A 17,484-nucleotide genomic window follows, 5' to 3' on the forward strand; every position below is an offset into this window, starting at 1 on the left:
ACTCACAGAGATCTGCCTGAGTGCTGGGATTAGGGGTGTGGCACCACCACCACCCAGCTACCATGTTTAATATTCTTCATTTCCATCTGCAGTACACAACAATCTACAGGAACTAAACAATAAGGCGGGAAGCCTTCAAGGCTGCCTGGGTTGCAAGGCCAGCCTGAAAGAATGTCTGAGACCTGGGACTGTAGCTCTGGGGTTCACGTGTGTTCAATCGGACCAGCCAGCAAACCAGAAAGGGCTGCAAGGCTCCTCCGCCGTCCTACTCACTCCCCGAGGTAAGCAGTCAGAGCCAGATTAAGCATCGTGTTCTCATTAAATAAGCAATCCATTTTAAAACCAGTTCAATGTTGCTTTCCTATCTAGTTATACTAGTTATAATCAGGCTAGAGAAAGAATAAGAGCTTTTCCTACCACTTGAGCAAATAAAGTTCACCATGTCACTTAACAACCTATCTTGAAAACAATGGTGCTCCCATCCTCGTCTTGAAATAGAGATATTCGGGTCTGTGCACTCCAGAACCCACACCTAACTGAAGATCCAAAATGACCTCGGTGTTCCCTCTCTTGGGGCAATGTAATGTTTATTTCTGCCTTGAGGTAGATTAAGGAAGAACTTTCAGGTTAGAATCACTTTCAGGATTTTACCATCTGAAGACAGAAACAGGAACTTGCAAAGAGTCTGAGACTAAAATGTTAAATTTAAGAAAATAATTACAAAACAAAGGTAAAAAGACTGTGGTTATCAATCTTATTTATTGAAAGGTGGAAGACAAGGAAAATAGCCTCTCAAATGCCAAAAACAAATCTGTACCTAAATGTAAATAAGTGCTTTACATACCAATAAAACTGTCCCTTTCGCCCCCCCAAAACTGAGTTTACCAAACAATGCTAATTTATTATTTACAAAAAAAATCTTACCTGCCATAGAACTGAATTTAGAAAAGAAAATCTTATTTTGAGTACATTAATTAAATTTCTTAAAACATTTAACCTAAGAAAATTTTTCCTCAATTGCCTACCCCTCCCATTTCAGAAAGAAGCCTATTTCAAGCAAGTTTATAGAGAAATGCATACATAATACAATACACAGTGCTGTGTAAACCAACCTGGTCATTAAGGTCAGCAGTCTTGTCGTAAGGGACACAGACAATCAATATATGGCTTTATGTAAATTTGAAACTAAATATCAAAAATGTTTAATTCTTTTGATAGCTAACCTGAGTATGGGATATATGACTTAGCTAAGAGGATATAAAAAAAATAAGAAGGGGAAAATGTGTGTGTGTGTGTGAGAGAGAGAGAGAGAGAGAGAGAGAGAGAGAGAGAGAGACCTAAGTTTTGAAGTGAAGGTCTATATATCATTTAATAACATATTAACGATGACTCTGTATAGCATATGACCCTATTAAAACTGCATCTTAAGTGCTTTATTGTTCTGGTCTAAGATATTGGAAATTAAAAAAAAAATCTTATTTCACACGGAGAATGATTAATTAAAAAAACCACTAATATGCAGTATTAAAATAGGTATTTGTGCGTAACAAAGGTAGTTCTCAGTTCAGCACGTTCTCAGATGGCATCTGAAGAGGATTTTTAAAAAGGAACCCGTAAGACCAGGGGCATAAGCATGATTCAAGTCTGTAAGGCTTTATCTTGAACTCTTGAGCACGTTGGTTATTCATACCCCACCTTCACAGAGGTGTATGCATTTGACAATCAACTAAACCTTTACATTATGGGTAACTGACTGTGGGCTACCTAAGAAACATGCGCTCCTTGAAGGGAACACCGTAGGCTCATCTAACTGGGGAACAACCTAACAGTGCTTCCTTGCAGTATGACCTTAGAGTGTCTACTATAGGGGACTGGGAACAAACACACCGTGGTAAAGGTATCACCCCTAATTTAAAATCCAGGTCTTAACAGTATCCCTTCCTAATCTTAGCACTCGTTTATTAAGAATCTGTTCCCCAGAAAGATGATGAAGAACCCTAAATTCAGCTTAAAGTGGCTTAAGTAAGTGCAGTGAAAGACAGCCAGTTACATAGAGAACAAACCCTTATTTACACTGCCATGACGTTGAACTCCTCCACTCCATGAAATGTCCGCACTCCAAGCTGAGTTCTTGTGAGCCACCAAGATGTCCTGTTTCACTGCCCAGCTTCTTAGTAAGTCAGAAGAGAAGACTTCCCACTGTTGCTAACGTTGATTCTCATCGGTTCCTCACCACATACAAAGCATGGGCGGTGAAAATGGAACCCACGGAATGGAAACGGCAGTCTCCCGAAAGGCAGCGCAGCGCAGGAAAGCCGGCTGAAAGTTGTCAGTCAAGACAGGGACCCAGGATAATACAAGGAAAGCGTTTGCAATGCAAGAGCTCCTTCCACACCCCCCTCCCCCCCACACACACTTCCAAGTGGAGCAGACCGAGGCTGTGCAGACTTCCCTACTCACCACACGCGGCGGCCCTGCCCTGACACTGGCCTGGCGGCCGGGGAGAGGTCCTGAGAAAGACGAGCTGACAGTGACTGCTACATCTGAAGTCACTCTCATTGCCTCGGTTTAAAAATTTGATTTTGTAGCATGGAAAAAATGTAAAAGAAGCCTTTTAATTGCCCATAATTCAACTTTGTGCATGTCAGTTTTTCACTCAGCTATTATTAAACATACAGGTGCCCTTTAGTAAGAAAAATTTCTATCACCTAGAAAAAGAGGATTACACTAGGGCTAAAGAATCTGGCCACGTAACTTCATTGATTAAAGGGATAGAACCATCAACATACTTAGTTTCTCCCAACTTCTAACTCCCTATTAATTATTTTCTTATTGTTGAACATAAATATTTTAAGATGTATTCCAGAAAGTAGCACTAGGAATTTTCATATATTCACCAATTTAAGAAATTGTGCAAAACAATATACATATATACATCCCAAAATACACGCACATGTGTGTACACACACACACAAACACACAATATATTATATTATGTATATGCTTTCATAACTGAATCCTGGTTCTTTGAAGGTTTGTACAATATGGGAAATTAAAATATTTACTAGATTTGAGCACATACATTTTCCTCCATTTCCTCCCCCACATGTATATATTAACAGAGACATAGATCAAACAAACTGAATTGTCAGGTTGTTTCTGCAAACTCAACAGAAAGCATTCACTGTTATGAACCTTTATTAGGTGGCTCACATCTCAATATGGATCGTACTAAAGACTTTTGAAAGCTATGTACATACAGTGCTGACACACTTGACAGGAAAGGAAAAGTAGATATAAATAAGCTCTATGGAAAACCTTAAATTGTCAAAAAAGAATTCTGGCTCATATTACAAAAAAATATATTTATGTGATTTTTGTCAGCTCCATCCTGAACCTAAAACTCAGACTCCTTTGATGTGACCGGCAATGGTGACAGTGCGGCGGGCCCTGGTGCGCGGATTCAGTCACGGACAGGCACTGCGGAATGTTACGAAGCTACATAAACTACGTTGTAACCAACGAGAGCAATTCCTAGGCTCGCTTTCAGATTTCATGAATCGTTATTACAAATTATCTTTAAAAAGGAATTTTAAACACAATGTACAAATTTAGCACAAATTCCCATCATCCTTCTTGTCTTGATTTGAGTGCACAGAACTCTGTTGCCGTGTATCAACTATATTAATGAGACTTCCAGGACACAGTTCTTCCCTGAAGTCTTTGTTACTGTCTTTAAATTTAGAATCCACGTCAATCTGAAAACCTGAAAACTGAACATGATCCAACTTCGTCTTAACAGTCTTGCCTTCTGTGCTATTCGGGGTTCTAGTCTTTTCAGCTATAGTAACTCTCAAAGGGTCTTCCTTGGTTCTTGTAGGTGCAATAGGTTCATGTTTAATCTGTTGTGATTCATACTTAGAAGGAAGTTTGTCTGAAAACACAGAGTCTGATGAGGTTTGGTTCACAGCACAAAGGATGTTGCCGGTGTGAGGTTCGAGAACGGATGACTTGGGACCTGAGGACATGCATGTTTCGTGCGTGACTGCACTGTGACAAGTGTCCTCCTCTGCGTGATATAACTTAAGTCGAACATGCCACGCCAAACTGCACACAGCAGAGACGGTCTTGAACTGATGAACAACATTCCTCGGAATGAAGTAAATGTCATTGTCGTATAGCTGAATCCTGGCATAGCGAATGCCTTCTCTCCGCAGCTGATTAAGTTTTGCATCATCAACCCACTGAACACACTGCAAAAAAAAAAAAAAAAATACAGGTAAGACTTTTGCACAACAAAATCTAAGTGAAAATGATGATTATTTTAAGTTTTGGTTTTACCTGGGACAGTGGAGGTTCATGTAAATCTAACTGCATTCGTTGAACCACTTCTAAGAAATCTTCTGCATGGAAACAAATCACATCTTTGGTTATTCGGGGCTGGTCAGGTCTGTAAAGGAGGGTGATAATAAAGGAACCTTCCATTAATGTTTCATTCTGTTAAGTCCTTAATAAATTCAAACAAAACTAGTTTATAATCAACACCAAAACCTGACAAATAAAGAAAACCACTTCATCTGTTAAAATCAGGTTAGCCGTGAGCTCCAACCTAAACAGACTAACAACTGTCTTTACTCTCAGAATTATCCGTAAATTATACAAACCATCAAAACTAAATATCTCATTTTAATGCAGTTCAATTTTTCTTTAAGTGTTAAAATATAAAATACTGCATAAAAGAAGCTGAAGCAAACAAGAAAGACACACACTACGTGTTCTCATTTCCATGTGTGAGTTAAGGGCCTTGGCAGAGCACAGAATGGTAGTTATCAGGCTGGAGAGAGTGAGTCAGGGAGGAATAACTGGAAATGTTCTGTAGTACAGGAGGTGACTATGGCTAACATTTAGTTAAATACTGCAAAACAGGCAGGAGAGAGAACTTCATTCTCACCACACAAAAATGGTGGATGCTGTGGTGGTTGTGGAAGTAACAGATAAAGCAGTGTTCTGCTCTGTTACATAGGGTATACCTGTGTTGAAAGATCACACTGAATCTCATAAATATGTACATTTAGTATATCATGAATTTTATAATGAAAGTATGGGCAGAAGTGGCTCGCGCCTGTAACCTGGATTACACAGTGACACTCTACAAAAAAACAGAGAGAGAAGAAATACTTTCTTGTTCTACAGAAGATACTAACTGTCTACCTGAACACACCCAATCTCAAAAGCTCTGGACACTAAGTAGGCTTGGGCCCAGTTAGTGTGAGATGGGAAAGATACTACAACCATGCTGATGCACACAACCCCTAAGGACTCTTGCGGTTTTATTTCATTGCTGTAGTTACTAGTGCATATTATGGGTCTTAGTAACAATAAATTAAGAAATGTCTATTACAAATACTCATTCTTCATTGGAGACATTACATTTCTTAAATCCTGACAGTCTAGCCTGCCGGAGACAACTGACCGAAACTACGATCAATCAATGTGCAGGTCACGGAACCCTGTCTCAGCTAACACATCTAGAAAACACTCCCACAGCTAAGGCTCAGGGAACACTATAGAGAGGGGGTGGAAGAATTCTACGAGCCAGATGACCAGGGCTGTGCTGTGAGATTCTGTCTCCTAATAAGTTACACCCGTGGAGTCTCACCAACAGGACTGCCCAAAAAGGACACCAAAGTGTGCAAAGTCACATGGGGAAAGCCTTTGAGGCCCCAACCCTACACAAAGAACTGCAGGCTGCTAAGTAGAAAGGTGGGGGAGAGGTGGCCCTCTGGGGACAAAAGCACACTAATTGGTTGTCCAATGACAAACGCTCCTCCCAGGCGACATACATAAAAGAACATTATATGGAGTTAAGACATGGAGCTGTGTACATAGATACAAGTACAACATACATAAAAGAACATTATACGGAGCTAAGACATGGAGCTGTGTACATAGATACAAGTACATACATGGCTATAGCAACAACTGATAAAAAGAAAAGGCCATGGATCTGAAGGACAGCAGGGAGTGATATAAGGGAGGGTCTGGAAAGAGGAAAGGGAAGAGAAAAAGGTTGTAATTAAAAATATAATCTCAGCCGGGCGGTGGTGGCGCACGCCTTTAATCCCAGCAGTGGGGGGGGGGGGGGGGCGGGAAGAGGCAGGCGGATCTCTGTGAGTTTGAGGCCAGCCTGGTCTACAAAAGCTACAGCCTGGTTCCAGGACAGGCTCCAAAGCCACAGAGAAACCCTGTCGTCTCGAAAAACCAACCAAACAAAAAGTACAATCTCAAAAAAAAAGAAATATAAGTCATAATATAATCAAATCCCTAAGGTTCAATGAGAGAGTCTCCCGGGCAGCCAGTTCCTGGAGTGCAGACTTTTCAAAGACTAAAACACAGAAGAAAGTTAAAGTATGGACAGAAAACACAAGTGTTCTCTCCCAGTGCCTGGACCAAACACCATGCTCTGGCCTTCTAGACTCCCGTAAGTCTCTGCGCTGCTCCTCAGACACTGTCGCTGGCAGACTAACCGAGGGGGACAGAAAGTAGCAGATGAATGGATATTTGAGGTAAAGAAATGGCTGAAGTAATGAGCTACCAAGAATACTACAAGACAAATGTTCTACCACTTGACTGTCGCTGTAGTACATAGCTAAATAAATTAGTCAAAACAAGGAGCAGCCTTAAAATGGGTACATGTTTTATTGAATGTAAATTATACCCTAACGTTATGGGTATAATTATGGGCTAGAGAGGGCTCCACAGGCAACGCACTAAGCAGGTGTGAGGACCCGGGTTCAGAGCCCCAACCATGCCAAGTTGAGCACTATAATTCCAGAGTTCTTATGGCAAAATGGGAGTGGAAAATAAGAGAATCCAGTCCCAGAAAGCTTACAGGCAGCTTTCCTGCATACTCAGCAGCTGAACAAGAGATCCTGTCTCAAAGAAGCAGAGTAAGAGGACCGAGTCTCAGACACACTAACACACACCACGGTCACGACATAATGAATGACCCTCCCAAGGGTAATACAAGATATTCGTAAATGAGCTTACAGTAGCTCTAGGTATATCTAGTTCCCTTTAACCAGGAATTTCTCCATTAGTCATTTTAAAAAGGAAATTATTCCACTCAAATTAGAGTCTAGCAATTTAAATATTCAATTCAATTATGCTATCAAATGTAAGAGCAAAATAAATGATTTTCCCTAGCAAAAAGAAATTATGAACATTTCCAAGACAAAGCTTTTGTTTTGTTTTTCTTTTTTTTTTCTTTTTTGTTTTTTGAGACAGGATTTCTCTGTAGCTTTGGAACCTATCCTGGTACTCACTTTGTAGACCAGGCTGCCTTTAAACTCACAGAGATCCACCTGCCTCTGCCTCCTGAGTGCTGGGATTAAAGCCGTGTGCCACCACTGCCCAGCTTTTGTTTTGTTTTTCAAAACAAAAGTTTCTCTCCACAGCCCTGGCTGTCCTGGAACCCTCTCTGTAGAGCAGGCTGGCCTCAAACTCATGGAGAGCCTCCTGCCCCTGCCTCCCCAGTGCTGGGACTAAAGGTCTGTACCACCATCTCATGGCCCAATAAAGGTTTTAAATGGCATACACTTTTAATTCCAGTACTTGGGAAGAAGAGGCAAGTGAATCTTTGTGAGTTTGAGGCTAGCTTGATGTACATAGTGAATTCCAGGACAGTCATAGCAAGGCCAGCTCCACAGTAATACACTGTCTTGAAAACAGTAAAAGAAAATGTAATAAAATAACAGTAGTTAGTGTAAGGAAGAACCCAGGTTCAAGTTCTAGTACAGCCATCGCCAACAAACAGCAATAGTGGGGCTGGAATTGAGCAGTTAAGAGCGCTGGCTGCTCTTCCAGAGGACTCAAGCCCATCCCTAGCACCCATGTGACAACCCCAACTGTCCTCTTCTGCCCCACCAGACACAGAATACATCTGAGGAAGCAGCTGTGTACCGCTGTCCGCAGTGCACAGCCTTCAGCACCCCCACGGCAGCTGTGGTCTGTCGCTCAAAGCCTTGGCCTATGTGGTCAGCGTGGGCCCGCGTCCTGTCTTCAAACAGCATCTCCCGAGGCTCGCTGGTTCGAGGTAGATACTGAAGGTTTTTGATTTCATTGGTAGTCCTGTTTATTAAAAGAGATTTGCATTTAAATACTGAGGCTTGTTTCCTTACCAGGCATTTCATACTCACATAATTTCAGATAAAAGGAGATGTTTAATTCTTAAAACGAATAAAGGCAAACAAAAACTAAGACATGTCAATTCTGGAAAATCCTTTCCCACAAGTGGCAGCCCTGGAGTGTGGGGCACTCAACAATACACATACTTCTAGAAGTAACACATTTCTTTCTTTTTTCCTTTCTTTGTTTTTTTTTTTGGGGGGGGGGGGTTGAGACAGGGTTTCTCTGTGTAACAAACAGCTCTGGAGATCCTGGAATTGACTCTGTAGACCACGCTGGCCTCTAACTCACAGAAATCCACCTGCCTCTGTCTCAAGCGCAGAGACTAAGTGTGCCATCACTGCCTGACTGACATAACCTTTTAAATAGATCAATTCGATATTCCCACGACACACGCCATAGGCCAGGTGCTGTCTAAGCTGAGACTACAGTACAGAGGAGGGTGCTACTCTTAGGAGAATCTCAGAGACAAAAATAAATTAGCAAAAAAGACCCCACCCCCCAGGTTAACAACGACGACGACGGGACAGGCAGTGGGTCCACGAAACAGTTACTAGAGGGGAAAAAAGTCTTCATCTTCCACTGGCCCTCCTGCCGTCTTCTGCTCACCTGCTACCCACTCTCCTCGCACACAGCAGAGGCATCTCCACTCCCTCCCTCTGCAGCACCTTCCCCTAGGCTATTCAGATGGTCTGCGTCTGCCGCTCTCCTCCTCCTCTTCTGATGCTGTGAGTCCTCCCCTAGCTGTGACCACTCTACTGCCTGCTGCTCCTGCATCCCTGCATGCTGTGACCACTCTACTGCCTGCTGCTCCTGCATCCCTGCACGCTGTGACCACTCTACTGCCTGCTCCTCCTGCATCCCTGCACGCTGTGACCACTCTACTGCCTGCTGCTCCTGCATCCCTGCACGCTGTGACCACCCTATTGCCTGCTGCATCCCTGCACGCTGTGACCACTCTACTGCCTGCTGCTCCTGCATCCCTGCATGCTGTGACCACCCTATTGCCTGCTGCTCCTGCATCCCTGCACGCTGTGACCACTTTACTGCCTGCTGCTCCTCCTGCATCCCTGCACGCTGTGACCACTTTACTGCCTGCTGCTCCTCCTGCATCCCTGCACGCTGTGACCACTCTACTGCCTGCTCCTCCTGCATCCCTGCACGCTGTGACCACTCTACTGCCTGCTCCTCCTGCATCCCTGCACGCTGTGACCACTCTACTGCCTGCTCCTCCTGCATCCCTGCACGCTGTGACCACTCTACTGCCTGCTGCTCCTGCATCCCTGCACGCTGTGACCACTTTACTGCCTGCTGCATCCCTGCACGCTGTGACCCCACTCTACTGCCTGCTGCATCCCTGCATGCTGTGACCACTCTACTGCCTGCTGCTCCTGCATCCCTGCACGCGTCTTACCAGACTCTTCGTGATTAATATTCTACCTGTTTGGAAAGATGGGAGGCTAATAGACAAGTGACATCACACTCAAACCCCTAAATACACAAGCAGCACGCAGTACTGTGGTTATCTGGACAGCACCAGGCCATGAAGCATCACATATATCAGGGGCTCTAAACCTTGAAGTACAGAGAAATTCCGAGGGGCTGGTGAACCCTTTAAATTATATCTAAAAATTTGTATCTATATCATCTGGCAACAGATTTTCTGACTAAGTTCTTTACTCAGTTCCTGAAACAAGCAAGGTGGAAAGGCTCAAACACTCAGCTGAGGCCACCCTGGTCTACACAGAGAGTTCCAGGACATCCGGGGCCATGGAGAGTTTCGAGAGCCCATGTTGGGTGGCTCAGAACTACCTGTATCTCCAGCTCCCGGGGGGCGGCGTGTAACACCTGTGACCTCCACAGGCATCTGCACATATATGAACATACCCACACATGCATATACCCACAGACAAACAAAAACACATCATTAAAATGTTTTAAGTAATCTTTCAAAAAAGAGAAGAGAATAAGCTCTATAAAACACAATTTTACAACTGTTACCAACTTAGAACTTAACTCTTGGATTCCATTATTTATTAAGCAGCAGACACCATACAGCAAGCCCAACAGTCCCTGCGGTCAGGAAACCTACCATTTGCTCCATGACGTCTTACCCTGTTTTGTTTTAGATTCATTTATTTTATGCACATGAATCGTTGGCCTGCATGTATGCAGTGCATCATGTGTGTGTCTGGTACCTTCACAGGTCAGAAAGGGCATGGGACCCCTGGCACTGGATGGCTGTGAGCCAGCATGTGAGCGCTGGGAATGGAGCCTGGGTCTCCTGAGTCATCTCCCTAACCCTGTTTTGTTGTTTGTAATAATTCATGATGCTGTTAAAATCATTTTAGGTATCTACAGAAAAAAAAAGCCACACTGCCCCCTAGCACCCCCAGTTCTATGACCACAAAGTTAACTTAGTGTCACTCTCCCTCTCCCTCTCCCTCTCTCTCTCTCTCTCTCTCTCTCTCTCTCTCTCCCACCTGCCTCTGTCTCCCGAGTGCTGGGATTAAAGGTGTGCACCACCACCTCCTGGCCTAAATTTTTAGTAACTCTTTGATGACACCACACATGCATAAAATAAATTCATTCTCTCCAGTATAGGAGCGAATATCCAAGTGAAATGAAAAGCCAACTGAAGTTCTTCTAAAACCTGGAAGACAATGAACTTTCATTTTCTCTTTGTATTATTTTATGTCTTCCCAATGATGTGGGTTAGTTCTTAATACAAGTTTTGAATACTTGTTAAATTTATTCTAACCAGTTTGTCTCTCCATGAGTGAGATCTTCTCCACTGCTGTCGTAGAATATTAGTTTATGATGTGTTACATTTGTTTATTCAGAGATGCTCTGCTTTTGTTTACACTGCCTGTCTAAAATACCTGATTGGTCTAATAAAGGGCTGAACAGCTACCAGCAAGGCAGGAGGAAGAGTGGGTGAGGTTGACAGGCAGAGAGAATACATAGGAGAGAAGGAGGAAAGATCCAGGGGCCATACAGCCACACAGCCAGACACGGAATAAGAAGGAAAGAAAAGATACACAGAAACAGAGAAGGAAAATACCCAGAGGCAAAGGGTAGATGAGATAATTTAAGAAAAGTTGGCAAGAAACAAGCCAATCTAAGGCTGGGTACCTCCGTGTGGTTTATTTGGGAGCTGGGTGGCAGGCCCCCAAGAGTAAAGTGTAAGGAGTCCAAAGAATAAAAACAACCAACTACATACTCCTCGCTGTAATTATTCTCATGTTTCATTTATTCTGGATGTTTTGTAATCAAGGATGTTCATACACTGCCGACGTACCTCTTCCTCTTGAAGGGCGACTTTGGCATGTCCGCCACAGGGATCATCTGCTCTCCCGGGCGCACCCACATGATGGGGCCATCATCGCTATCTTTCCGACTCTCTAGCTTTAGACTAGAGAGTGTTCCCCACGGCAACGTACACTAGAAACAAATAATAGCACAAATTAGTTATTCTCAAAATATATCTTCAAATAAGTACTAAAACTATTACGAGGAGGGATATGTGGGTGGGGTAAGAGAGAGGGGTAAATAATGTAATTATATTAATCTCAAAAAATATTACCTGAGAGTCAACAAATGAAACAGACTGATAATTAAAACAAAAAATTCTAATTCTCCTTATAAAAATCTTTACCATGTATTAACAAAGGCTAAAATTAAATTGAAGGAAAAATGTTCCCCTCTTAAACACATATCCAACTTAAACCCACCTCCACCAAAAAGTCAAATGCACCCTTAATTGGTGATAATCAAATACTAATGTCATAAAAAAAACCACACACAAACCAATCAAAATATTTGTTTAGTAGTTTCTTGACAAGGCTGCTTTTTTTCTTTTTTTTGAAACAGGGTTCTCTGTAGCTTTGGAGCCTGTCCTGGAACTGGCTCTGTAGACCAGGCTGGCCTCCAACTCACAGAGATCCACCTGCCTCTGACTCCCGAGTGCTGAGATTAAAGGCGTGCGCCACCACCGCCCGACAAGACTGCTGGTCCTAAAGAAGTGAGGGAGGAGGGACGAGGAGGAGGAGAGCACCAGACGGAGGGATGGGATGTCTTCATCACCTCACCGTCCCGTTTGAAAGAAGAGCTAAATTTTCTACAAACAAGCAGAATGATTATGCTCAAAGAACTTGCTATGACTAACTGGAAAAGGAAAAAGAAACAAAAAGTGTAAAAGCTATAAAGGGGGAAAGAAAGAAAGAAAAATAAAGTCAAAGTAGACCACAGGCTATGTAACATACGAGGCAGGACACAGTCAGTCACGCAATGGCTCAGGTGGTCGGCTGGAGAGCAGCCCCACATTCTGCTGTGACCACGGCCCTACCTGTCGGGTAGAGAGGGTCACACTCGTCCTTGAATTATTGCTTATTAAGGAACTAACTATGCAGTTCAGATGCAGTAAGAATGCAGCAGCTACTCCAAAACAGAAGGGAGGGGAGGACCTGGCCACAAGGCTGCGCAGCAGGAGAGCTCGGCACAAAACTGACTGACGAGGCCTGCGTCGGAGTCTCACAACGCATGCAAATGCGAAAAAGATGAAATTTAACATGGAAAAGATGGGGGTAGGGTGCACAAAGCTGTCTTCTGACAGCCACATGTACCTCATGGCCCGTGTGTGCCCCAAACCCACGTGTACTCATAATAATGAATACATTTTTTTAAAAGAATATAAAATGGAAGTTGATTAGAAAAATTTTAGAAACAAAAATGGAGCATGAGCTGAATGTTTGATGCAACTGTACAGCTCCCCAGGCCAGTTCACACCACGTTCCCACCACCAACTGTACAGCTCCCCAGGTCAGTTCCCACCATGTTCCCACCACCAACTGTACAGCTCCCCAGGCCAGTTCACACCATGTTCCCACCACACCCTGGTTCTCACAGAGCTTACTAGGCATCCTCATCTGAATCTTCTTGTACAGACGCAGTAACAAGCAATGTTATTTGCTGATTCACCCTTTCACTTTGTCATTACAATAAAGACTGAGAAATTTGGGCAGCGGTGGCGCACGCCTTTAATCCCAGCACTTGGGAGGCAGAGGCAGGCAGATCTCTGAGTCTGAGACCAGCCTGGTCTACAAAGTGAGTTCCAGGACAGTCAGGCAGGACTCTTCACAGGGAAACCCTGTCTCGAAAAACAAGCAAACAAACACACCAAAAAAAAAAAAAAAAAAGCTGAGAAACTGCATGTATACATAGGTTTCCTTCTTTGAATTTAAATAAAAATTAAAAAAAATAGTTGTAAACAACCATTCATCTGTATCAACTATAACTTGAAAGTAACACCCACAACCTAGAATGCTAAGACTTTCTCTTACTTTTAAGAACGGTGACTCCTCCAACATGTCAAGGAACTCAGGGAAGAAATCTCCCACTTCTTCATCAACGGCTCCCACCAAGCTAATCTGTCGCATGGGGCCAGCTCTGTAAGTACCATGAGAATATGTTCTTTTTACCTGAGGGACATGAATGTAATTAAATTAAATAAGTCAGACATATATATATGAAGTGTTTGTTATTGTCAGATAACAATGAATTACATCTTTTCGGACTACTAGAACATAGCCAGAAATAAAGAAAATACAAGGCAGAAAAAAAAAGAAGCCTGTAATAATAGCGGGGCATTTTATAAAAAATACTACTAAGCCAGCTAATTTCTGTTTCTCTGTCTGCAAACTACTCACTAGAAGAGCTCAAATGAACACTGTATGGACAACCAGCTGCACCGTCTTCCAGTAGTTGTTTGATACACTGCTACTATTCAAAGCGACACACCATTTTTCTAAATAGACAGCTCTTATCTTTCCCCACAAGTGTCAAATGACCCACATTCCTAGAGGTTAAATGTCAACAGCCACTAAGGATTTCCTTTCATTCTGGATAAGATTTTCACTAGCAGCCAGTTCACACGCTATCCTCAACTCTGATGAAATGGCTGAAATGCCGAGGTGGAAATCCTAGGCCACAAAATCACCCCTGCCATCAACCTGCTAACTTCAGATCCCACAGAAAGTCCTGCTCTCCCTGTGACCCAGATCAGAGAAGAAAAAGCAGTGCTCACTACCTAAAGCACCTGTGTGACCGAGCGGCCTCTGTCTGTGGGTTTGCTGACACCTGGATTGCTCATCTGCTCCTCACAGACGATGGTGCGTTGTACAGAGAACAGAAATGGGAGGTATCATTTCTTGCTTCTTTTCCTAAACAAACTGTAGTCAAAATTCCAATGATCGCCTTTTACAAAAGTAAGACTTTGTGGTCACAATATGTTGAAGATCACTGCTTAGTTTGCCCAGGGCTGACCTAGTTTAAGCCACAGTCCTGCAGTACAGGCAAACCTAAATGGCCATGCTTTTGTTATTATAAACCTATCCAACTGCAGCGGCATACATAGACTAACACATGCAAAGTGCCAGTTCCAGCCCACATACGTTAGGAGACATGACAGTAAATATTCTGTTACCCTAGAATAACTCCAAGACACCAGAATCTCATTCTTATCATAACCAGCAAGCATTGATTCTTTAAATTTTTATCATGATGAACATTAACTTCATTTAAGAATTGTAAGCTTAACTTTTCCATTATCTGTCAAAACTTCACTGCTCAGGTTCACAAGCCAAGCCCCAAGTCACAAAATGTACAGATCATACTTCCCCTAAAAGGTCCCATTATCCTTACATCAATGTTTCCCAACCTTTGGGTTGTGCCAGGTGTTTACATCACGATTCACAACATAGCAAAATTACAGTTATGAGGTAGCAACAGGATAGTTTTATGGTTGAGGACACAACATGAGGAACGGTGTTAGAGTCACAGCATCAAGAAGCTGAGGACCACGGCCACAGAAACAACAAACTGAGAGTCTGAACTGACTCAGAGACATGACGGTATCACAGCGGGAACCTGGTCAGAGTGCGGTTCAGTACGGTCATCTTGAACAAACCCAGTCGCCATTCTGAACTCTAACAAACATCCCCGATTAACAGGAGGCAACCTGGCCATGAGTGTGGTTCAGTACGGTCGTCTTGGACAAACCCACAGTCGCCAGTCTGAACTCCAGCGAACATTCCAGATTACAATACAAAAACTATCAAATGATTCTGCATTCATGTACTTGGTTTGAGATCTGCATGTGACCATATGAATTATGAGAAACCACAAAGCTATTGAAGAGGGAAATTAGGGCTGAGGGTACAGATCTGTGGAATCCCTTGCCTAGCATTTATACAGTCCTGGGATTGATCCCCAACAAGGGCAGGGAGAGGAAGGAAAGAAGTAAGATCAATATAAAACACAAACTTACTGAGGGTTTCGAAAAGTAACAAAGGACAATTTAGGGAGCCAATGTTTCCGTGTCATACAGGCAGTTAAGTTTGCTGTGCATACATTTATTTAAGTCAGATACCTGAGTATCACCTATGTCACTAAACAATTCTAACCACCAATAAATCCTTAGTATCCATGTACAAACAAGACAAAATACCAAACCAGAGGCTGGGCAGTTAAGACACACACCCCTTTAATCCCAGCACTACAGAGGCAGAGGCAGGTACATCTCTGAGTTCGAGGCCAGCCTGACATACAAAATAAGTTCTAAGACAACCAAGGCTCCAGAGAGAAACTTTGTCTCAAAAGGAAAAAAGAGGGGGGTGCTGGAGAGACGGTACACAGGTTAAGAGAGGACCCAGGTTCAATTCCCAGCACCACATGGCAGCTCACAACTGACAGAAACTCCAGTTCCAGGGGACCCAACACTCTCACACAGACATACATTCAAGCAAAACACCAATAAAATAAATAATGTTTAAAACTACCCAAACAGAGGCTGGGTGGTGGAGATACACGCCTTTAACCCCAGCATCTAGGAGGCAGAAACAGGCGGATCTCTGTGACTTTGAGGTCAGCCAGGTCTCCAAGAGCTAGTTCTAGGACATGTTCCAAAGCTACAGAGAAACCCTGTCTCGAAAAACAAAACATTATTTGAGTTATGAAAAAAGAGATGAACATAGGTCCACTTTACTAAATCAAATAATAACCCATTAAATAATGTATATGATTTTCAATTAAATAATTTCATTAAATAACATAAAAGAATTTTCAGTGAGTGAATTCTTCTCAAGTAATAAGCACACTTCAACATGAGCTCTCCCGAAGACGTGATATTTAATACTCTTTCACAGCAAGAAAAAGAGAGAAAAAAAATAACTTTTTCTACTATATGCCATGACTACATACAAAAGACATGAAAGAACACTGTGTAAAGTGAATTTAAGGGCGACCAAGAGAAGGGGAAATAAGTCTGAAATTGTACGCCTATTTAGCTAGTGTGTAAATGAAGGCACACTGTTTGAAATAATTTATTTCTCTAATAAGTAAAGCTGGCTTCTGCCCCACTATCACGTAACTTTTTTTTTTTAATCAGATAACTATTTCTACTCCACAAGAAAGAGGGAGAAGGCTGGCGTGTGGTGCACATCTTTAACCCCAGCGCTCAGGAGTCAGAAGCAAGCAGATCTCTATTGTGTGAATCCATCCCGGTCTACATAGCGATTCCAGGACAGCGAAGGCTGAGCCGGGTACACCAGCACAGACCTACTGGGGAGGACGGACAGGGTATTGCAAATTTGAGGCCAGTTGAGGGGAGATGGAGATATTCAACCATGACTAAGCTTTAAAAAATAATATAATCAAGTAAGTTTGGAAAATCCTTGTGCAATAAATGCCAATATGTATGCTAAATTTCTGAAAAGACTCAGCAAATAAACGAAATTTGTTTGATCTAGATTGCATGTGTTATTCCCTGATCCACGAAGTCCCCCAAATACCAACTAGTACAGTCTAAACTTCCCTCACTCTGTTCAGTGACAAAGGCACAGGCTTTTAGATGATAGGCCACACGTTAACTTTTAGATAGGCCACAAGTTAACTTTTATTATAAAGCTAAAACTCAATTTTGTCTCTAGTCTCTAAAATAATGTTCTGTGGGAAAAAATAGGAAATGGAAATTAGCGTAAAATACTTTGGTGGTTTGGATGAGAATGGCTCCCCTAGGTTCGCATCTGAATATCTGTTTGCAGTTGGTGGGAAGGATAAGGAGGTGTGCCTGCTAGAGAAGGTGTTGGGGGGGTAGGGGTAGGCATTGCAGTTTCAGAAGTTCAGTCCCTGTCTCTTGTCTCCCACTTGTGGGCCCCATATGTGAGCTCTCAGCTGCTGCTCCAGGGCCATGCCTGCCTGTCTGCCTGCCTGACCCCACAGCCCCCACCACGATGATCA

General features: G+C 42.9%; 1 protein-coding gene across 1 annotated transcript in view; it reads right to left on the reverse strand.

Moving 5' to 3' along the window:
* Positions 1–740: 740 nt before the first annotated feature.
* Rsbn1l (round spermatid basic protein 1 like) overlaps positions 741–17,484 on the reverse strand; it is a 46,169-nt gene continuing 29,425 nt past the window's right edge. Inside the window, exons 4-8 of the mRNA XM_075956237.1 lie at positions 13,530–13,667; positions 11,489–11,631; positions 7,963–8,130; positions 4,342–4,450; positions 741–4,253 (exon numbers count right to left, since the gene is read on the reverse strand). Coding sequence (XP_075812352.1) covers positions 3,612–4,253; positions 4,342–4,450; positions 7,963–8,130; positions 11,489–11,631; positions 13,530–13,667 — 1,200 coding nt within the window. The 3' untranslated portion in view covers positions 741–3,611. The remainder of the gene's footprint in view (positions 4,254–4,341; positions 4,451–7,962; positions 8,131–11,488; positions 11,632–13,529; positions 13,668–17,484) is intronic.

This window comes from Microtus pennsylvanicus, chromosome 22 (assembly GCF_037038515.1).
Source record: "Microtus pennsylvanicus isolate mMicPen1 chromosome 22, mMicPen1.hap1, whole genome shotgun sequence".
NCBI lineage: Eukaryota > Metazoa > Chordata > Mammalia > Rodentia > Cricetidae > Microtus > Microtus pennsylvanicus.